Source organism: Impatiens glandulifera, chromosome 1 (assembly GCF_907164915.1).
Source record: "Impatiens glandulifera chromosome 1, dImpGla2.1, whole genome shotgun sequence".
In the NCBI taxonomy this organism is placed as follows: Eukaryota; Viridiplantae; Streptophyta; class Magnoliopsida; order Ericales; family Balsaminaceae; genus Impatiens; species Impatiens glandulifera.
Window position 1 is genome coordinate 10,582,662 of NC_061862.1, and position 22,233 is coordinate 10,604,894.

Here is a 22,233-nt window from a genome sequence, read left to right on the forward strand (position 1 = left end):
TGTCATTATCTTGGTTTTTAACTAAACATGAGTTTTTATGAAATTCAACTTTGTAACCCACATCACACATTTGACTTATGCTTAACAAGTTAAAACGCAATTTTTCTACTAAGAGTACATTACTTATAGATAGATTACCATGGACAATCTTACCCTTGCCCACGGTTTTACCTTTCGAGTTGTCCCCGAATGTGATGATTGCTCCGGTTTCGTACTTGATGTCGGTTAGTAGCTCTTTGTTTCCGGTCATATGCCTTGAACATCCGCTGTCCAGGTACCATTCTGAATTCTTTAGCCGGTTGCTCCTCCTAACCTGCAACAAACAATTATTTACACCTTTTTGGTACCCACATTCAGTTGGGTCCATGGTTGATTAGTCCCTTTGGGATCCAGACTAGAATGAGTCAGATCACTTTCCCGGTATCTGTTTTTATAATTTTTGGCTTAACTTCTTGGCTGTTGCTCAAGAATGCCTTATGTTGTGATGTGTTTCTTTGATGTCGAGTTTTATTTGGTTTCCGGTTGACTTTCCTTCTCTCAGGATGAAGCCATTTTTCTGATTCACTAGGACTCACATACTTAAGTGTTTCTTCCGGTTTTAAGTCATTTTCAGTTTGTGAACTTTTGACAAATTTTACAAACGGAAGATTATTTTTCGTGAGTTTTATCTCGTTAGGTTGTTTTGATTCGTTTTGTTTATTTGGTTCATAACCGATACCATACCTTCACTTAGGGTGTCTCTTATAGTTACACATTTGTTTTACCGCTTGACGTGATCTCTCCCACGCAGCAGTGACGTACATTGCTCGTTCATCGGTTTCGGTTACCGGTTGAACTGTCTTCTCATTATCGGAGAATAGTTCATCCGGTTCATACATTTCGATTTCACATATTTTATCATATACATTATTTATTTGTTCGGTTTTAGATTCTATCGGAGTTGGTATGTATGCAGATATGTTTCTGAACTCAGCAACCATTTGGTTGAGTGCAGAAACCAGATCTTCTTTGGTAAACTCGTCAGAAGAGAAATCAAATACCTCTTCGTCATTTGCCATGAAGCAGGTTACTTTTTCTTCACCGTCTTCATTATCAGAGTATTCCCACTCGCTTCCACCGTCGGATGCAATGAGTGCCTTTTGAATATCCTTTCCTTCGTCTGCATGCTGATCATCGTTTCTTCGGTAGTCGTTTCGTTGGTTGTTATTTCCCCGGTAGTTGTTCCCTTGGTAGTTGTTTCCCTGATACCGGTTGCTTTGATAGTTGTTCCCCTGATAGTTGTTTCCCTGATAGTTCCCTTCCGGTTTTCTATCGTCTCTCCTTGATTTTCTACACTCTGACCTGAAATGTCCAAAACCATCACAATTATAGCATCTTTTGTTTGATTTATCTACATATTTATAATTAAAATCATTATTAGATGGTGGCTGGCTCTTCTTCATGAATTTCCCGAATTTCTGAGCTAGCATCGCCATCACATCTTCAGTAATTTGATCGGTGTTTTTGACTGGAGCCGGAACGGTTGATACTTGGACCGCCGGTTCCACCGATGTAACCAAAGCTCTGGTTGCGGTTGATGTGGATGCTTCATCTTCGATCCGAGACTTGATCTCAAACTCGTAGGCTTTTAGATCCTCGAACACATCATGCAACTTCATCTGTCCAAGGGTGCTCGATTCCCTCATCACCATGGTCTTGATGTCCCATGTGCTTGGCAGAGATCTTAGGGCTTTGATTATAACTTCTCGGTTGTCATACTTCTTTCCGAGTGTTTGACGCTCATTGACTACACTGGTGAACCGGTTGCTGAATTCCTTCATGTTTTCCCCCGGTTTCATCCTGATGTTTTCATACTTCTGTGTAGCCACTAAGATTTTGTTCTCCTTAGTTCTTTCGTTTCCCTCATGGATTTGAATGATCGTTTCCCAGGCTTCCTTTGCATTTTCACACTCTGATATTTTGTTCAAAGTGTTATCATCTATGGCCTTGTAGATGTGCCTCATGCAATGGTTGTCTAGGTTACTCCGTCTTCGATCTTCATTCGTCCATAGGTCTGCCTCCTTGTTGATCTTGATCGGTCCCTCTTTCAGGACTCAGCTCATCTCATCATCTAACGTAATCAGATGTAGATACATCTGTTTCTTCCAACTGCTAAACGATTCGCTGTTTAGCATTGGCGGCTTGTCGCTGTGGGTCATGCTTCCCATCTTCTTCGGTTGCTTGAGTGCTAAGAACCTCGCTCTGATACCACTTGTTAGGATCGGGGACGCCCTTGGAGGACAGGGGTGTTTCCGGTTTCAGGAAGGGTGGCCTCTTACACAACACACACAACACTTTGGTGATAGTCCGGTTAGAAACTATAACCGTTCTCAGCACTACACAAACTGTTACAGACTCTTGAACCGAGTTCAAGGGCGGAAATGTCTGTTTCAGGTTGAAGCAACGTATGCGACCTTAGATGATGTTTTTAGAAGGAGTCGGTTTTATGGATATGAGTGACCGGTTTATGGAGTATGATTAGTTTGAGGTTAGATAATGAAAGCAACGAAAGAACACGAGACAAGGATTTTTATGGATGTTCGGAGCAAACTCTCCTACGTCACCCCTTCTTCTCAGATTATGAGAAGGATCTCCACTAACTTTTATAGTTATAACAATACCTCCGGTCGAGCCCAACTTCGCTACTCGTCGGTTACACCAAACTCACTCTTTGATGTAATACAACAACTCAACACAACACAGTATAGAAAGCTTCCGGTTTTAGACACACCGGTTTGGAGTATAAAAGTTTATCTCTCTAGAATCTTATCACTTGAATTGTATTGAATGATTTTCTTGCTTGATCGATTCGCATTAAATGAAGACGCTTCATCTTCCTTTTATAGCTGAGAAGAGCTAACAGTCACTTTTCTTCTCTCTCCTTTGGATTGGTTGATCGTTATCACGCCGATGTAGAGAGGTAGCTTGCACGCTTCACCTTCCTCAACACCTGGCAGTCATGCAGGCAGCTCTGAGCAGAAGATGACATAATCGGTTTTCAGATTTGGACACGTGCTGGACATCCACCTCAGGTTGTCAACTTCGGATCAATAAAGCATCATTGCTTTCCTCGCATGCTTCCGATCGGATCTGATCTTCTTTTATTCTTTCAAGACACGTTTCTTTCGTCATGGTACGTCACTCTTGAAGTTTGAATCTTCTGGTTTTGTGTCTTGTGCAGTATGATCCGGCTGGTATGTAGACTTTTCTCTTTGCTGACCGGTTGCTTGAGAAAGTAAAAAACCGGTTCCTCTGATCTTTATCTTGATCACTTGGAACTAACTTCTTTGAGGTATAGCAGCAACCGGTTTTGATACGCCAACCGGTTCATACGGTTTTGATCTGTACCTGCACATGAAAGTTAACAACTGTTTAGTTCATCTGGCCGGTTCCACAAAATTAACTTACTTAATTTTTCTATCAATTTCTCCCTTTTTGATTATTTAGAATAAATATTCAAAACTTGTAATGAGTGGCCGGTTTGAAAATTAACTTACTTAATTTTTCTATCATATAGATATAACAATGATCAAATAATATCGCTTCATAATTTTTTAAATGTTCTTTTTGTTTGTAACTGCATCGAACAACATAATAACTTAAATGATATTTCTTTTAAATGTAGGGCGACTATAATAAAATAAGAGAATATGCAAAAATTAAGTATTCTCAACAATAATGATTTAATAATTTGATACTTAATATTTTCTCAAATCCAAAATCACAAGTTAAGTGATATTGTCTCAAAATAGACCAAGAGAATATGCAGAAATGGAGTATTCTCAAACATAGTGATTTAATCTTTTGATTTTTGACATATTTTCAAGTCTAAAATCACAAGCCAAAATATTTCGATATTGTAGAGCCAACATTAATATTTTGATTTAAGCGGGGGCCATGGATGTGGGGTGTCATGCTAGTTCTCCTTCATTCAAAAAAAATTATCTTTTTGAAAAGAGTAGTTCAACTAGTTAAGAGAATATGCAGAAATGAATTATTCTAAAATACCAATCTACATACCAAACCACAAGCCACGAAAATACCAATCACGATAAAACCAACATTATTAAGTGATATTGGTTTCATTTTTTTAACTTTTGTGTTTCCATCAATGTGGGGGAAACGATATAATTTTATCATATTACTTTTAAGACTAAACCACTACTAAACAAGAGAATATGCAGAAATGAAATATCCTCCATCTTAGTGATTTAATCCTTTAATACTTTGCACTTCTCAAATTCAAAATCACAAATTAAGTAATATTGCCTCATAATAGGCAAAAGAATATACATAAATTAAGTGTTTTCAATCATAATAATTTAATCATTTTGATATATTTCTCAAAGTCCAAAATAATAGTCACAAAATATCAATATTATAGAGAAATAACAATAATCAAATAATTTTGCATCATAATTTTTGAAATATTTTTTTGTAGCAATTACAAAAAATAGGCTTAAATGATATTTTTTGGAAAGAGTAGACCAAATAAAATGGAGCAAGAGAATATACATAAAATTGTTTTGAAATATTCTCAACCATAATATTTTAATCATTTGACTTTCTCTAATCCAAAATCACAAGTTAAGTGATATTGTTTCAAAAGGCCAAGAGAATATGCATAAATTGAGTTTTCTCAAATATAATAATATAATAATTTGATATTGAACATATTTTTCAATTCAAAAATCACAAGCCAAAATATTTCGATATTATAAAGCCAACATTAATAAAGTAATATCGTTTCATATTTTCAAAATGTACTTTTAGTTTGTAACCGCATCGAATAACAAAATAGGCTACGATTTTAAAAAAATAGTAGACCAAATAGTTAAGAAAGTATGCATAAATCTCAAATATAATGTTTCTATAATTTCAAACCAAATATACTTGTACGTCTCAAATCACAAGTCATCAAAATCACAAGCTACCCAAATTACAATCACTAAAAAATCAATTTTGATAAGTGTTATTGTTCCTGTTCTTTTTGAACCTTCGTGTTTTTATCTACGCGAGACAACAATATAGTTTTATCATATTACTTTTAAGGCTAAAACAACTAAGAAAAAAAACATGCATAAATGAAGTATTCTCAACTGTTTGATTAAATCATTTAATATTTAATATTTCTCAAATTCAGAATCACAAGTTAAATGATATTGCCTTATAATGGGCCAAAAGGAACATTGAATGTATAGTGTTAGATATTCAAATAATTATCCAACCTAACTTAAATGAATATATATATAATATGAGGTTTTGTCTAGAATTTAATGTCCATAGCACCCAATTTAATCTAACTAATTATCCATAGTTTTCTCTTTATGTCTTCTTGTAAAAACACTATTAGATATATTATATGTGTTTAAACAATTAGTTAAGATTGATTTTTTTTGTTAAGAAAAATGGATATAACAGAAGTTTAAATCATCTAAGTCGTTTGAATAGTTATTAAGTTTTTCCCTCTCAATAGGCTTATATGATTTAAAAAAAAATAGAATAGTTAAAAAAGTATGCATAAATCTCAAATATAATGTTTCTATAATTTCAAACCAAATATACTTGTACGTCTCAAATCACAAGTCATCAAAATTACAAGCTACCCAAATTACAATCACTATAAAAACAATTTTGATAAGTGTTATTGTTCCTGTTTTTTTGAACATTCGTTTTTTTATCTACGCGGGACAACAATATAGTTTTATCATATTACTTTTAAGACTAAAACAACTAAGTAAGAGAATATGCATAAATGAAGTATTCTCAACAGTTTGATTAAATCGTTTAATATTTAATACTTCTCAAATCCAGAATCACAAGTTAAATGATATTGCCTCATAATAGGCCAAAAGGCCAAAAGGAACATTGAATGTATAGTGTTAGATATTCAAATAATTATCAAACCTAATTTAAATGAATATATATATAATATGAGGTTTTTGTGTAGAATTTAATGTCTATAGCACCCAATTTAATCTAACTAATTATCTATAGTTTTCTCTTTATGTCTTCTTATAAAAACACCATTAGATATATTATATGTGTTTAAACAATTAGTTAAGATTGATTTTTGTTAGGAAGAATGGATATAACAGAGGTTTGAATCATCTAAGCAGTTTGATTAGTTATTAAGTTTTTCCCTCTCCAAGAATTACTATTGCAATATGAACCTAGTGTTGTACTTAATTCAAACAAATTGTACCCATTTACAAAAGCCGTCATCCTTTAAAATAGTGAGGTTTATCTATATGATCTAAATGGTTAGAGTGGTTATAGTAACATAACATAAAATAAATAAACCAACTTACCAAGAGAAGAATCAAATTTGTTTAAACAAGAATTGGTGCACATAATGTTCATGTACAATTTGTACAGTTTCATCGCATAAACCTGCTTCATATTTTCACTTATTTATAATTAATCAACTATTGTTTCTTTTTGTAGGATGCGATGCGTCAAACACTCGAAAGAAATCCCGAAATGTCCGATTATGAGCTGACCGAGAATTTTTTGGACGACAAGGGCACGGGAGAGTCATTAGAATGGGTACCGGTGTGAGGCCCACCCACTTTAGAGGAGATTTGCGTGGTGGAAGCAAATCTCAACGGAGTGAGCAAGAGGTTGAGAAGTTGCGTACTGAATTACAAGAGGAGAAAGAGAACAACTGAAGGCTTTAATTCTTGAGTCACAAAGAGAATCACGTGAGGCTAAAAGAGAAGCACAAGAGGCACAAAAAGAAGCTCAAGAGGCGCAAAGACAAATGCAAATTAAAATTGAAAGACAATCTCTTGAGTCATAAAAACAAAGAGAAAAATGCAAATTGAAATTGAAAGACAAGCTCTTGAATCACAAAGACAAAGAGAAGAATTTCATAACCATTTGGCAGCGTTTATGGCGAGATATCCTCCACTTTCACCACCGGATCAATCGGGTATATGATGTTTTTTTATATCTTTAAATACTTTGACTATGGGTTAATTGGAATTTTGATTTATTAGATATTATAATGTTGAATGAATTGAATATTGAAGTTTATTTGATAATTGTATTTTTGGATTATTGGGATTTTGGTATATCAAATTCAGTATTTCTAATTTGTGTATGTAGGTCTGAAATTGTTTGGTATAAAATAGGTAAAATTCGGTTTTGAAATGTTTTATTTAAAAAAAAAGTATAGCCGAGAGCATTTGAAATGCTTTTGTTAATAAATAAAAGAATTTTCCGAGAGCATTAAAACTGCCCTCACAGATGCTTTTTTATTATTTCCGAGAGCATTAGAACTGCCCTCACAAATACTTTTTTATTATTTCCGAGGGCATTAGAACTGCCCACACAAATACTCTTTTATTATTTTTGAGGACTTTCACTGCCCTCGGTTATACTTTATCTCCGAGGACTTCCACTGCCCTCGCAAACGCGCTTTTATTTTCTCCGACAGTTGTTTCACCGAGATGCGTCAAGAGCGTTTATTGCCCTCAGTGAGTTTTTTCACCGAAGGCATGGAGCTTTTCTCCGAGAGATTTTGCCCTCCATAATAATTAATTTTTTACTAGTGTACGTGGTTTTGATTTAATATAAATAATGCTTGTAACATGAAAAATAAAAGATCGTTCGACATACCGATATTTTTTAGAATTAACTATGATCTCTATTGTTTGTTATCCGAATCCACAACCTTTCTGTTGATAAGATTGTCGCGGTCAACTCTCATATGAATGGTTCAACCCAAAATATCCACACACATACACCTAAAGAAATGCAGAAAAAGAGAAAAAAATAAATAAAAATGTCCACTTTTTAATTGAGGAAAATAATAAATACTAACCTAGAACATTATAAACTTTTCTATTCAACCGATTTAATTTTTTTCGAGTTACGTTATTTACTGATGTCACGACTTAAGATATTAGATCGAGCATTCAATTCCATGGCACGACTTCTATTGATTAGAATGACGAAATCCCAAACCACATATGAAATCATTCCGAAACCGGGCGAGCTTAAAAACAATCTTGAAAACATACCCCTCCCTCTCCCTGCCTAACAAATTAGAAACAAATCAAGAAATCAAATTCAATGAAAATCAAATTAACATGTTACATCCAGATATCCAAGAAATCTAATTGTATGTGTCACAATTCAAAAAATCTAATTGAATGTGTCACAATTCGTTACAAGAAAAACGTGAAGACTCAACTCAAAGACTTTAAGCAATGCAATCACAATTTGTGGCTAACCTGGAATCAAAACCTTAATCAACAAGCAACAAGAATAGAAAGCCGCCTATATTTTTCAACAACCCATCTTCGTTACTCCTCTTAAGAACGAATTCCTTACCCGTATCGAGATTTTAATCAGAAAAGAACGCTGCCAAATAAAATGAATCGCTTCCGCAGCCGGCGGAAATAAAGGATCTTTGTTTTTGGGTGATCTGACACGACAATCTTTGGTGTAATTGAAAGGGACGATGTTCTCGTAAGTCGTTGCTTCGATACATTCCCTATGAATTCTTCTTTCCTTCTTCTCGTATATGCAGAATGTGCTTCAATATCGCCGTCCAATCGCGACCGGACAAGCAAAATCGGTGCAATCGGACAAACAAGATCCGACATCCACATATTGTAATAGCCGAACATGGGTAACGGTGTGAGTATGATAAAATCGATGTGATCGATTTTGAAGGAGGAAAAACATAAACGTCGGCTGTCTTTTAATTCATCGTCATCGACCGGACCCTTTTATGCAAACATGATCCGGCCGAGAACAGATATTCTGATTTTATTTATAGTTTTAATATCAACAGCCTGAAATAAGTTATTCATTTTAAGTCCCTAATAAAATAACGATTTATTTTCAAGTATATTTTATTATATTAAACTTATATATATATATATATATAATACAAATTTATTTTAATTTCAATAATTTTGAATATTTTTTTTTGTTTATATTAAAAAAAAATAAAGGGTGTTGTATTTTGATTTAGAATGATGCATGATCTATTTTGAAAAACAAATAAGCTGCATAGAATCGACCACAAGACTCCCTCCCCACCATAAAGGCCCTCAAACTAATCCAGCCAAGCCTATGAAAATCACAAGCCTGTTGACCTTTGGATTTGTTAGGTTTCCTCCCTTTTTTTTTTTTTTTTTTTTTTTGTTATTTGTTTGGTTATTTTATTTGATTAAATGCCTTAATTAAATCCAAAAACCAAAAAATATAAAACATCCGAAAATATTATTTTAAGCAAAATAATTTATTTTTTTTATTTAGGACCTGTTTGATCCAATTCTTTATTATTTTTTCTAATTTTATATCCATTATCTATATTTAAAAATCTAAAAAATCTAAGACAATAAAAAAACATTATTTCCAACCAAACACAAAAACATATTTTTGTTTAAGACCTGTTTGACTCTTTCTTTTCCTTTTATTTTACTTTATTCGTATTAAGAAAGTTTTTAAAAATATATATAAAAAAAACATTTCTAATAAATAAATATATATATATATATATATATATATATATATATATATATATATATATATATATATATATATATATATATATATATAATAAATAAACTTTGAATAGGATTTTTTGTTATGAATTCTATTTTTTTTAAACTAACATTTTACTTACTTTTGTAGGTAACTTTGTTTTTCAAACCTTCACTACTCGTCTACATATATTAGCAAATTTCTTATTACTTTTAGATTTATGATCCTTGTGAACAAAATGATAATAATCTAGACAAATGTTTAAGGTCTGGATATACCTTTACATGCATATTCTATAATTGAATAAATAAACAAGGTGTAGAATAATATTTTTTTAAATGACAAGAAAATTAAATTATAATCATCATTTGACAGACATGTGAAACATAGTGAAGTTGTATGTGTAAAGTTTGTGGTGTATCTAGATGGAAGATCTTGATTAATATGTTTCGAAAAAATGTGAAGGAGAAGTTTATTCCAAATAAAATTTTACAATATTTCTCACTTGCACTAAGGTTGCAAATGTTGTACATGTGCTCCAAAACTGCTCCTCAGATGACTTGGCATAAAAATAATATTAATATTGATGATGAAGTCTTAAAACATCCAACTAATTCAATAGCATGAACTTCATTCGATAAAAAAGTTTAAAGATTTTTCCTCCAAGTCTCAGAAACTCGCAAATGATGGGTTCTAATCCTTTGCAAATGGAAAGACATCTTATAGCATTTGACCTGTTATTATTATTATCCCTTACAATATTCTTCTTACAATTTATATGGATAAAAATAATTTCATTCTTTCCATGTTAATCTCCGGACCAAAAAGTCTTGGAGATTCGATTGATGTATTTCTCTAGCCATTGATTGACGAGTTAAAAAAGTTGTGACATACTAGTGTGATAACTTACAACGCGAGCCGTAATGAATATTTCAATATTGGGCAACTATGTTGTGGACAATTAAAGATTTTTCGGCCTATGCAAATTTTTATTCTTTACAAAGTATTTATTATTTATGTATTTTTTTAATTTCAAATATATTTATTTATCTATATCAATTATGATTTTTAGGCTTGAGTCGGATTCAAATTAAGAGTCAACTAATCTATTTTTTTAAATATTAAATAAAATAATATTTAAAATAAAAATTTATTTAAATTTAAATAATTTGAAGTGAGAATTTTTTTTATTTTTATTAAATATTATTTAAATTTATTTAATAAAATAAATAAATAAATCAATAATTGAAGCTAATTGAACCATTTATATATATATATATATATATATATATATATATATATATATATATATATATATATATATATATATATATGAGATTTATTATTATTTTATATAGTCTAAACTATTAAAAACTTATTTAAATATATATTATTAAAATAACTAGTCTAAACTATTAAAATATTATTTAAATATATTAATAAAAATTATTTATATATATATATATATATATATATAGAAATGATAAATCAAGAATATGTCATCCATTCACTAGTCGAATTAAATATATTAAAGAAATTAAACATTAAGAATAGTTCTTCTTAATATAATTGATTTTTTTTTATATTTTTTTGAACTATGCAAACAAATTCTCGTCTAAACAAGACATTATGCGTTGGTAAGAATAAATAATTTTATTTAAGATAGTGTTACAATTTGTTCGCTAAGATAATTCCATATAATTTTTGTTATGAGAAATTTTAGGAGTAAAAAATTCATCCAAGATCTCGTTCTCTAGATGAAACGCTAATCATAATTGTATTTTTACGGATGATATGTCATATGTGTATGACAAAAAAGTTATATTATGGTAAGTTGTTGTCTTATTTTGATTACCATCTAAATTATTTTATGTTGTATTATCTAGTTGAAATAAATTGTCGAATCTTTCATGATCGTAGTTATCTGATAAGTATAATTCATAATGCTATTATTATAACGTTTTCTAATATTCGTTTCGAAAAACCAGTTGAGTCGGTCGAGGAGTTAATCGTTTTTCTCAAAGATCTACGAGTTAAATAACCTATTGGATAATGTGGTTGTATTATATATATTTTTATTTTTTTTAATGTCGTCCCTTGTGGTTCTGATTCGATTCTTATCATTTTTAATATATCTAGACTATTTTTAATTTTTTTTTTTATAAATTATAAGTAAATTTTAGATTTTGAATGTTTTAACATAATAGAATGAACACAAAATCCCTAAATAATTTCAAACCTGTTAGACTCAAACTTTTAGATCATTCTGGACCTCCTCCACATATAAGAGGGGACCGGAGCCATTGTAGTATTGATGAGACTATCAATGAAACTCATAAACTGTCTCCCACTATCCGATTATTTTATAATTCATATGAAAATAACATAGATATTAACCCAATGTTTATCCCCACTATCCGAAACGTCACATGATGGGAAGAAAAATAAAATAAAATAAAATAAAATTATTTTAATAATAGAAGAATAATTGAAATAAGATATTATTACATTTTTTTTATTCATTTATCCTTATACTATTATTACTAAAACAAAAAATATAATCGAGTGGTGCATGAGAAGCTTGGTGGGCTCATAACCCAGCGGTCTGACATATTATTAATTAATATAATTTTCAGTATAAATAGCAGCTAGCTAGCTAGCATGGGCTGATAGCTTCATATCCATTATCAAGCTACAAATTAAAAAATGTTATCACGGGGAAAGTCTATAGCTTGTCTTCTTCTTCTTCTTCTACACTTAATTATAGCATTTATGTGGACCGTGTCAGCTACTGCTATTACTACATACAATGTAGTCAACTTTGGAGCTATGCCGGACGGAGAGTCCAATAATAATGTTACAGCCGAGGCCTTCCTCACTGCTTGGGCCGTAGCTTGCAACTCCACCGGACCCACTTCAATCTACGTTCCTCCTGGAATCTATATGATCGGAACACCCATCAGATTCAATGGTCAATCATGCAAATCAGATTCCATCACAATTCTCATCCACGGCACCCTCGTTGCGCCGCCTGCAGATCTTGGAAGAAGTTGGATCCTTTTTGAGAGAGTCAATCGACTTTCCATCTATGGCGGCACGATTGACGCTCAAGGATCTTGGTTATGGGCTTGTAAGGCTTCCAAGAATGACTCTTGTCATTCTTCTGGTTCTACGGTATGTATATAATTGAATTATCAAAACAAAATATGACATGGGTTTGATTCGATTCTCTTAATTTGTTTACATTATGTATGCAGTCGTCGTCTCTAGAATTCAGTCATTCTAAGAATGTGATTGTAAGAGGATTAACCTCTTTAAACAGCCAACTCACTCACATAGTAATTTTTGGCTGCAACAACTTTAAATTACATGGCCTAAAGGTTTCTGCCCCCGGTAATAGTCCCAACACTGATGGCATCCACATCTCGTACTCGTCAAACATAACCGTCCTCAATTCAAATATTGGCACGGGGGACGATTGCATCTCTGTTGGACCAAAAACCGATAGTTTGTGGATTGAGAACATAGCATGTGGGCCTGGCCATGGTATAAGGTAATGGAAATTAATATAATTCGTGTTTGAAATTATTTAAGTCTCGTGTTGTGTTGTGTCGTGTAGCATTGGGAGCCTAGGCGGGAAGATAGAGGTGGGCGGTGTGAAGAATGTGACGGTTAGAACTGCGAAGTTTACGGGGACAGAAAATGGGGTGAGGATAAAGACATGGGCTGAAGAGGGTAAAGGATTGGTTAGGGATGTTGTCTTTGAACATATAACAATGCTTAATGTACAAAATCCTATAGTGATTGACCAAAAATATTGTCCCGGGCACAATTGCCCTAATCAATCTTCGGGGATTGAAATCAGTGATGTAACTTATCAAGATATTCATGGGACATCGTCAAGAGAAGTTGCGGTTAGGTTTGATTGTAGCGATGAAAATCCTTGCAGCCGAATAATATTGCAAGACATAGACTTGATGTATGGGGAGAAGATGGCGCAATCTTCATGCTCTAATGTCGATGGCACTGCTTCTGGAGTTGTAGTACCATCCAGCTGCTTAAGCTCCTAACTATTATAAAGAATTATCTTATAATATAATGAGTATATGATTCAGAATAATATTCTATTGTATATATTATTAATTTATATTGAATATATATATATATATATATATATATATATATATATAATATATATGAAGTTATGATGTAACAAGATAGGAAATCATCAAATTAATGGGATATGCCACTAAATTATAATATGCATAAAATAATTTTCGGGTGTATTTTTTACAATATATATATATATATATATATATATATATATATATATATATATATATATATATATATGACTGAAAAAAAACTATATCTTTTAATATATATAATCCTGATAATAAATAAATTAGATTAATATAAAAAAAATATGATATTTTGTTATGATAATAGATTTAGAAAAATATTGTGATAATATTTTAAACTTTTTGTCAAGTTAATGTGTTGACATATTTGAAACTTATTTAAATGTAAGACGGTTAAAAAGCTGAAGGATTATCTTGAGAGCATCGTTTTCAGTATCTATTAGGATTTTGGGGGACCGAGTGATATATAAACTTGTGTCATAACTCTAGTATATCATAATGTAATATATGTTTTGATCTTTTTAATAATATTCTCTCTTCTCGTGGACGTAGTCAAGTTTTTTTTTTATCTTGGTAAACCACGTTAAAATCTGTATTTTTTTATTGTTTACGTCATCTCTCGTATTTCCGTTATTGGTATTAGAGCAAGGTTAATTCGATTGTTGTTTTTTCAATTGAGATAACAACATCAAACATTAAATTAGACAAGTTCACAGGGAGAAAAAGTAACAATATGATAAATCAAAATGCTGGCTCTACTAAAATAACAAGGCTTATGGAGTCATTGAAGTTGTCGTTAAAAACAGAATCACACTTTGAGATGGTCATTCTCGAGGAGCCAGAGACGAATCTATGTAAGGGCTTAAAACAGAAATTACCCTTAATTTTTATTTTATTTTTTACGGTAGAAATATGACATTACCCTTAATTTCTTAAAAAAAATTAATATAATTCATTGTTTTTTTTTGTCTAATTATTAAAAAAATGATAAAATTTTACTTTTATATATTTGTTTTTTTCAAAATTTTATCGTTATTTTTTTAAGCTCACCCTAAATTTTTTTCAAGCCCACCCCAGTTCGAAATCCTAGGTCCGTCCCTACGAAGAGCAGTATGATAAAACAAGATGCGGGCTCTACTGAAATAATATGGTTTATGAGATCGCTGAAGTTGTCGATAGGAGTAGAAATAACTGTTGAGATGTTCGTTCTAGAGGAACATAATGTCATATAAAGATGCAGGCTTTACTAACATAATAGGCCTTATGAGGGCCGTTGAAGTTTCTAGTAGGAGCGGGAACAACCGCTGATATGACCATTTTTTAGGAACATAATGACAAATCAAAATACATGTTCTACTGAAATAATACGGTTTATGAGAGTCGTTGAAGTTTCTAATAGGAACACCCACTGAGATGGCCATTTAGAGGAGTTGTGTCGTGCAAATGATATCATCATCGAGGTATTAGAAGAGGAGACACATGTATATATATGAGCCATCCGAAATTCACGATTCCTCTAGATATCATCATCTAGAGGAACATAATGCCATATAAGGATGCAGACTTTACTAAAATAATAAGTCTTATGGGGGTCGTTGAAGTTTCTGTTAGGAGCAGGAACAACCGCTGATATGATCATTTTTGAGGAACATAATGACAAATCAAAATACATGCTCTACTGAAATAATAAGGTTTATGAGAGTCATTGAAGTTTCTAGTAGGAACACCCACGGAGATGACTATTTTGGAGGAGAAGACACATTCAATAATTATGTTGTGTCTTGTAAATAATATCATCATTGAGGTTTTAGAAGAGGAGACACATGCATCTGGGCCATTCGGAATTCACGATTGCATCTGGGCCATCCAACATTGAAGAATGTATATGGGTCATTCGACATTGACGAATGCATAGACCATCTAACATTCACGAATGCATTTGGGACATCCGACAATGACAAATGTATCTGGGCCATCTAGCACCAACAAATATATCTAGGAAATTCACGAATGCATTTGGACCATATGTCATTCACAAATGTATCTGGGCCATTTGTCATTAATGAATGCATCTAGGCCATCCGACATTGACGAATGCATCTCTGCCATCTAACATCGACGAATGCATCTAGTCATCTAACGTTCACAAATGTATCTGGGCCATCCGACATTGACAAATGCATATGAGCCATCCAACATTGATGAATGCATATGGGTCATCCGACACCGATGAATTCATCTAGGTTATTCGGTGTCGATAAATGCACGGATCGACAAATACATTTAGGCCATCAAACATTCACTAATGCACATGACTATCTAACACTAAATAATTCATTTCGATCATCTAGCATTAAGTAATGCATCTAGGTCACCTGGGCATTGACTAATGTATCTCGACTATATATTTGTTATTGACTAATACATTTGGGACATCTGACATTGACTAATGCATATGGGCTATGTGACATTAACAAATGCATATGTTAAGTTGTCTTAAGACAACTCTAGCCTCTAGATCAATGAGAAAGGAGATAGAACATATGGGCATTAACTAATGCATGTGGGGCATTTGGGAAAATTCAAGTCAATGTGGAGATTTGTTGAATAAACTTAAATTATTTATTAAAGAGAATATTGAAAAAAAAAGTAACTAAATATTTTAGTTTATAATCTTAATATATGGAAATATGGTTAACAAAAAAAATATAATTTTTGGTTATAATAATAAAACTAGGAAAATATTATGACAATATTAATATTTTGGAGACTTTATAATTAATTATAAATAATGGTTATCTTCCTATAATATGTGAATATTATAAAACAAAATTATTTTTAATTTATGATAATGATATATTCTTTATTTTTATTTTACATATAATTTTTTAATAAATTAATTAATAATAGTATATTATTTATAGATATTTAATTATAAAATTATATAAATATGTCAAAATTCTTTTCTAAATTATCTAAAAACAAATAAAGAAAAAAATATTAAAATAATTATAATGGACAACTAACAAATTATGGATTAAACTTTAAAATTTTTGTTTGAAATGTTATATATATATATATATATATATATATATATATATATATATATATATATATATATATATATATATATATATATATATATATATATATATATATATATATATATATATATATATATATATATATATATATATATATATATATATATATATATATATCCTAATGAATTAATAAAAAAATATTTTGAACTTTTATTAATAAAAAGTTAAAGATGCGTTTAAACGTTATAAAAGAAAATAAAAAAATAAAATAATAAACAAGAAAACAAGGTAAAATTTTTAAATGTTAATAAGATCGAAAAATTCTCATCACGTACAAGCCCTATTTTTCGAATTGAGACGAACGCGTATAACATAAATTCTTTTGAGACGTTTGTATTCATAACTTTTACCTTCAAAAACTGTTTTATTTATTTCTTTTATATATAATGTTTTTTATTCATGTTAGTGATGTTTCTTTAATAACAATCTTACTGAAATATTTTGGATTTAATTATTATTGTTACCTTATTCAAAGATTATTTGTTTGTTTTATTATTTCAACTTAATGTGTATAATGGTTTTATTTTATTTTATGTGATATTGAGTTATTTTATATCTGAACAGAATAATTAGTTTTGTCATCGGTAAAACAACTTATGCAGTCTCTTAGTTCCTTAAAATATATGATAGGGCCGGCCTGAGATAAGCCCGGCAAGCTCTCGGGCTAGGGAAGCGCACTCCTTAGGACAGCTTATTTGTTAAAAATATTAAACTATTTAATTCAATTTATTGTAATTTTAAACATAAAATTATTGTAGTTTAGTGGGTCAAGATAAAAATTTCATATATATGGTTATGAGCTCAAATCCCACCCAAATCAACTTTTTTTTTATTAATTTTTTAAATTAGATTTAGGGTAACAAAATTATATCGACCTTTTTTTACCGGGGCAGGGACAACCGAAAACTTGAGGCCGACTTTGATATCTTATCAAGATTTAAGATCAAAGTCGATTTCATTTATAAAAATAATATATCAATTAACTTCTATTCTTCTTAATGAACTTCTATATATATGAAATGGTTTCGCGAGATTCAGCCAATTATCTTATCAAGGAATATCATCAAGGAATATCATGAGAAATAAACCTGGTATAAAGTATTTATAACATTTAACTAACTAAATTAAATTAAATTATTTATGCTAAATATAATATAAAATTAACAATATTTCTAATATATAAAATATTATAACAATATAAATAGAAAAGAAAAACAAAAAAAATTCGCTCAGCGTCCTAAACTTTGAAACCGGCCCTGCATATATTAATAATATGATTTTTCATTTTTGAAAGATTGAATACTTTTATTTTTTGAAAAAGTGACAGGCTTTTATTGAGCACCCGATTCTGAATATAACAAAATACGGTAGACTAAATCCATTTCATGATTGCAAGTCAAAATTTATCAAAATTAAGTACAAAAAAATGAGATACAACGACAAACACATTTATACAAATCAAATCAAAACATGCCATAGCTAAAATATTGGATACTCATCTTATATCTTATAGTTTTTAGGATAAAATAGTATATATATTATATTACCAGATTTTTTGAAAGGTAAATAATATACATCGCCAAAGACTACAACATCCCTGAAAAAAAATACTTGAAGGCCTGCCTACCCTAGTACCTTCAACAAACGGATCCAAGCAATGACATATATTGTAAATCTTATTAAAATTTATTTTATGAATAAGTTAGTGAAAATTCATAAAATCATCATTTGGTAACAATATCACTTGAATTCATAAATCTTAAAAAGTTTGATTATTGCCTTTATATAATATATATTTATATATATCCCTCTCATTTGAAATATTGTGAAAAGATTGAATATATCGTTATACTAATCACCAAAATAAAATAAAACAAAATCACAAGATATAAGCCTATTTGAAAACTTATATTTTGTCACTATCATAATTCAATTGAAAATTTTGTCAAATATAAATACAAACAATTGCAATCCCCTACACTCACTCACCTTATAATATCTTCTATAGAGATCTAACTATCTATTAGAAATAAAATTAAATGGATCCTCACCTCTTAATTGTTTGCTTAGCTCTCTTTTCTATTATTGTCTCCATGGCAGCACCCGGAGCTCCAACCACATACAATGTTGTGAGTCTGGGAGCTGAGCCCGACGGTTTGACCGACTCCTCGAAGGCCTTCCTCAAAGCATGGGCCTTGGCTTGCAGTTCACCTGACATAGCCACGATCAGTGTGCCTAAAGGGAGATACTTGATCACTTCTACCATTTCATTCGTAGGCGATGGTTGCGAATCAAGCGACATCACATTCCGAATCGATGGGACACTTGTGGCACCATCAAATTATGGTGTGCTTGCTAAAAATTACAATTGGATAGTATTTAAACAAACAAATGGAGTTTCCATCTATGGAGGCAATCTTGATGCCAAAGGTTCCGGTTTGTGGGCTTGCAAGAACTCCGGCGACAACTGTCCATCTGGCGCCACGGTAAATAATTTAATTAACTAAATCTAATGATAAATGATGACACGAGAGAAAATAATGTCACAAAAGAAAAATAAATACATTTACAACTTGTTCAACAAATTATCGAACTTATAATTTCTCACGTTCTAAATCTTAATTATTATTATTTTTAATCTATATATCTGCATGAGCTTATAACTTACATTTATTTTTTTTTGTAGTCATTGCAATTCAGCAATTCGAAGAATGTATTAGTAAGTGGTTTGACCTCATTAAACAGCCAAATGTTCCATATGGTCATCTTCGGTTGCAATAATGTGAAGCTGCAAGGAATCAGAATAATCGCCGACGGAAACAGCCATAACACCGATGGAATCCATATCTCTCAGTCTTCCGATGTTAAAGTCATGAACTCAAAGATCGGCACTGGAGACGACTGTATCTCCATTGGCCCCGGTTCCACCAACTTGTGGATGGAGGGCATAATTTGCGGGCCTGGCCACGGTATCAGGTAAGAAAATAATAATTAAGAGTCAATTTTATAATGTAATCTTTCTTAACTAATTATTATTTGTGACAGCATTGGAAGCCTGGGGAGGGAATTGAATGAAGATGGGGTGCAAAACGTGACAGTTAACACAGCGACGTTTATTGGAACACAAAACGGGGTGAGGATAAAGTCGTGGGAGAAACAGAGCAGTGGATTTGTGAAAGACGTTCTCTTCCAACACGTTACTATGTTCAATGTTCTAAATCCCATCATTATCGACCAACATTACTGCAACGGAAAACACAACTGCCCTCAATTGGTATATATGTTACTGATCAATGTCTTTATAATACATTTTGTTTTGAATTCCTAACTAATCAATACATTTTTGTTTTTGTTTTTGAAGGGTTCTGGAATAAAGGTTAGCGACGTGACTTATAACGATATCCACGGGACATCGGCGTCAGAGTTGGGCGTAAATTTTGATTGCAACAAGAATAAGCCATGCAGTGGAATAACGTTGAAAGGCGTGAATATGAAGTTTGGAAGTGACAAGACGCCAGTGAAATCCGAGTGTTTGAATGTTGTTTGAGGCAGTGCATCGGGGGTGGTCTCTCCCGACAGTTGCATTTAGTACTTATTTTTGCTAGGACTCATGTACTAAAATTGTGATCTTCTTAGCTTATTGTCCATCGATCTTAGAACTTATAATGGGTTGTTTTGTTTTTTTATCAATAAAAAAATATTCTTCCATTCCTAAAGCGCATCTACATTTATCGACTATTCAAATAGTCTTGCAAGAAACACCTTTGGAAAAAGATTTCATGGAGTAAATAAATGATATTCATATCCGCGCTTAATTAGTGACGCTTTATACGCCGAATGACTTTGTTTTAACGTTGTTCAGTTTTAATATGCAAAACATCACACGACGAAGTTCCTTTCTTTTTCAATACTTTGAATGAGTAGAATTGTAATTGATAATTTAATCTGAATTCTTTTGTAAAAAAAAATATAATATATAATTTTAATATATATTATTTATTTTATTAAAATATTAATTTGACACTAATTAATATAGTTCAAAGTTGAAAATATGTTTTTAAATTTTAATTTTTATTAAAAAAAATTAGGTCAACATGTTAATTTCATATATTAAAAAAATATCAATTCAACATTTTAACTTTATAAATTAAAAAACGTGGTTAAACCCGATATATAATATATATATATATATATAATAATAATATATATAATAAAACTGTCTCATAGACTGTACCCTCTTTGTATCATTTGAATAAAAAACATAAAACGATGTAGTTTTATAATCAAATATTTATCTTTATTATATTTTAAAACCTTCCTTTTCAAATAATACAATATACGAGACATCTCTAATCCCTCCTCATAGTTTAAGGCATTTTATTGTGTTTTTAATATGTGATAAATCATTCTTTTGAAATGGAACATATAAGGGTATACAGGGAGGGAAACAACATATCCATCCCCTATATTAATAAATATAATATTGATATTATTACAATTTATCATATCTATATATATATATATATAATGATGCTTAATTTTTAAAGTGTCCGGATTGCCGGGTCGAGAGCTGTGGTTAATTTGGATATATGTGAGAGTAAATGGATACTTGGGTCGGATTGTGGGTTGACCCGCCCATAAATTTAAAACGGTTAAAAATAAAATTAAAAATGCTATATGTTTGGTTCGAACTTGCAACCTAACAAAACAAGTACAACCTTTTAACCAACTAGGCTAATAACACTTTATATTTTAAATTCAACCATAAATTTAATAAACGCGTGACATTTTAACAATATAAGTTTAACTTTTTAACTAACTAATCTCTATATATATAATGATGCTTAATTTTTAAAGTTTCTGAATTGTCGGGTTGAGAGCTGTGGTTATTTGGATATATGTGAGAGTAAATTAATACTTGGGTCGGATTGTGGGTTGACCCGCCCATAAAAATTTTATCGTAATATTTTTTTCACGGTTTTTTATATTATTAATCGTGCAAATGCACGAGATACATGCTAGTTATGATAATTAAATACAATCTCATTCTATATTCTTATATATATTAGTTCAAAATATTAACTCATTGAAGTTGTCGTTAAAAATAGAAATACCCTTTGAGATGGTCATTCTTGAGGAGCAGTATGATAAAACAAGATGCGGGCTCTACTGAAATAATATGGTTTATGAGATCGCTGAAGTTGTCGGTAGGAGTAGAAATAACCGTTGAGATGTTCATTCTAAAGGAACATAATGTCATATAAAGATGCAGGCTTTACTAAAATAATAGGCCTTATGGGGGCCGTTGAAGATTTTGGTAGGAGCGGGAACAACCGCTGATATGACCATTTTTTAGGAACATAATGACAAATCAAAATACATGTTCTACTGAAATTATAAGGTTTATGAGAGTCGTTGAAGTTTCTAGTAGGAACACCCATTGA

The 22,233-nt window shown here is 31.1% G+C and overlaps 2 protein-coding genes across 2 annotated transcripts; both read left to right on the top strand.

Annotated features, from left to right (window-relative positions):
• Positions 1–12,229: 12,229 nt before the first annotated feature.
• LOC124921765 (polygalacturonase-like) lies at positions 12,230–13,639 on the top strand. The gene is made up of 3 exons (XM_047462466.1): positions 12,230–12,717; positions 12,801–13,096; positions 13,163–13,639. Exons 1-3 carry the CDS (start codon positions 12,250–12,252, stop codon positions 13,611–13,613), a joined length of 1,215 nt encoding a protein of 404 aa, XP_047318422.1. The 5' UTR covers positions 12,230–12,249; the 3' UTR covers positions 13,614–13,639.
• Positions 13,640–18,828: 5,189 nt separating this feature from the next.
• LOC124945491 (polygalacturonase-like) lies at positions 18,829–20,422 on the top strand. Its single transcript, XM_047485974.1, has 4 exons — positions 18,829–19,275; positions 19,476–19,765; positions 19,835–20,063; positions 20,151–20,422. Exons 1-4 carry the CDS (start codon positions 18,829–18,831, stop codon positions 20,334–20,336), a joined length of 1,152 nt encoding a protein of 383 aa, XP_047341930.1. The 3' UTR covers positions 20,337–20,422.
• The last annotated feature ends 1,811 nt before the right edge of the window (positions 20,423–22,233 follow it).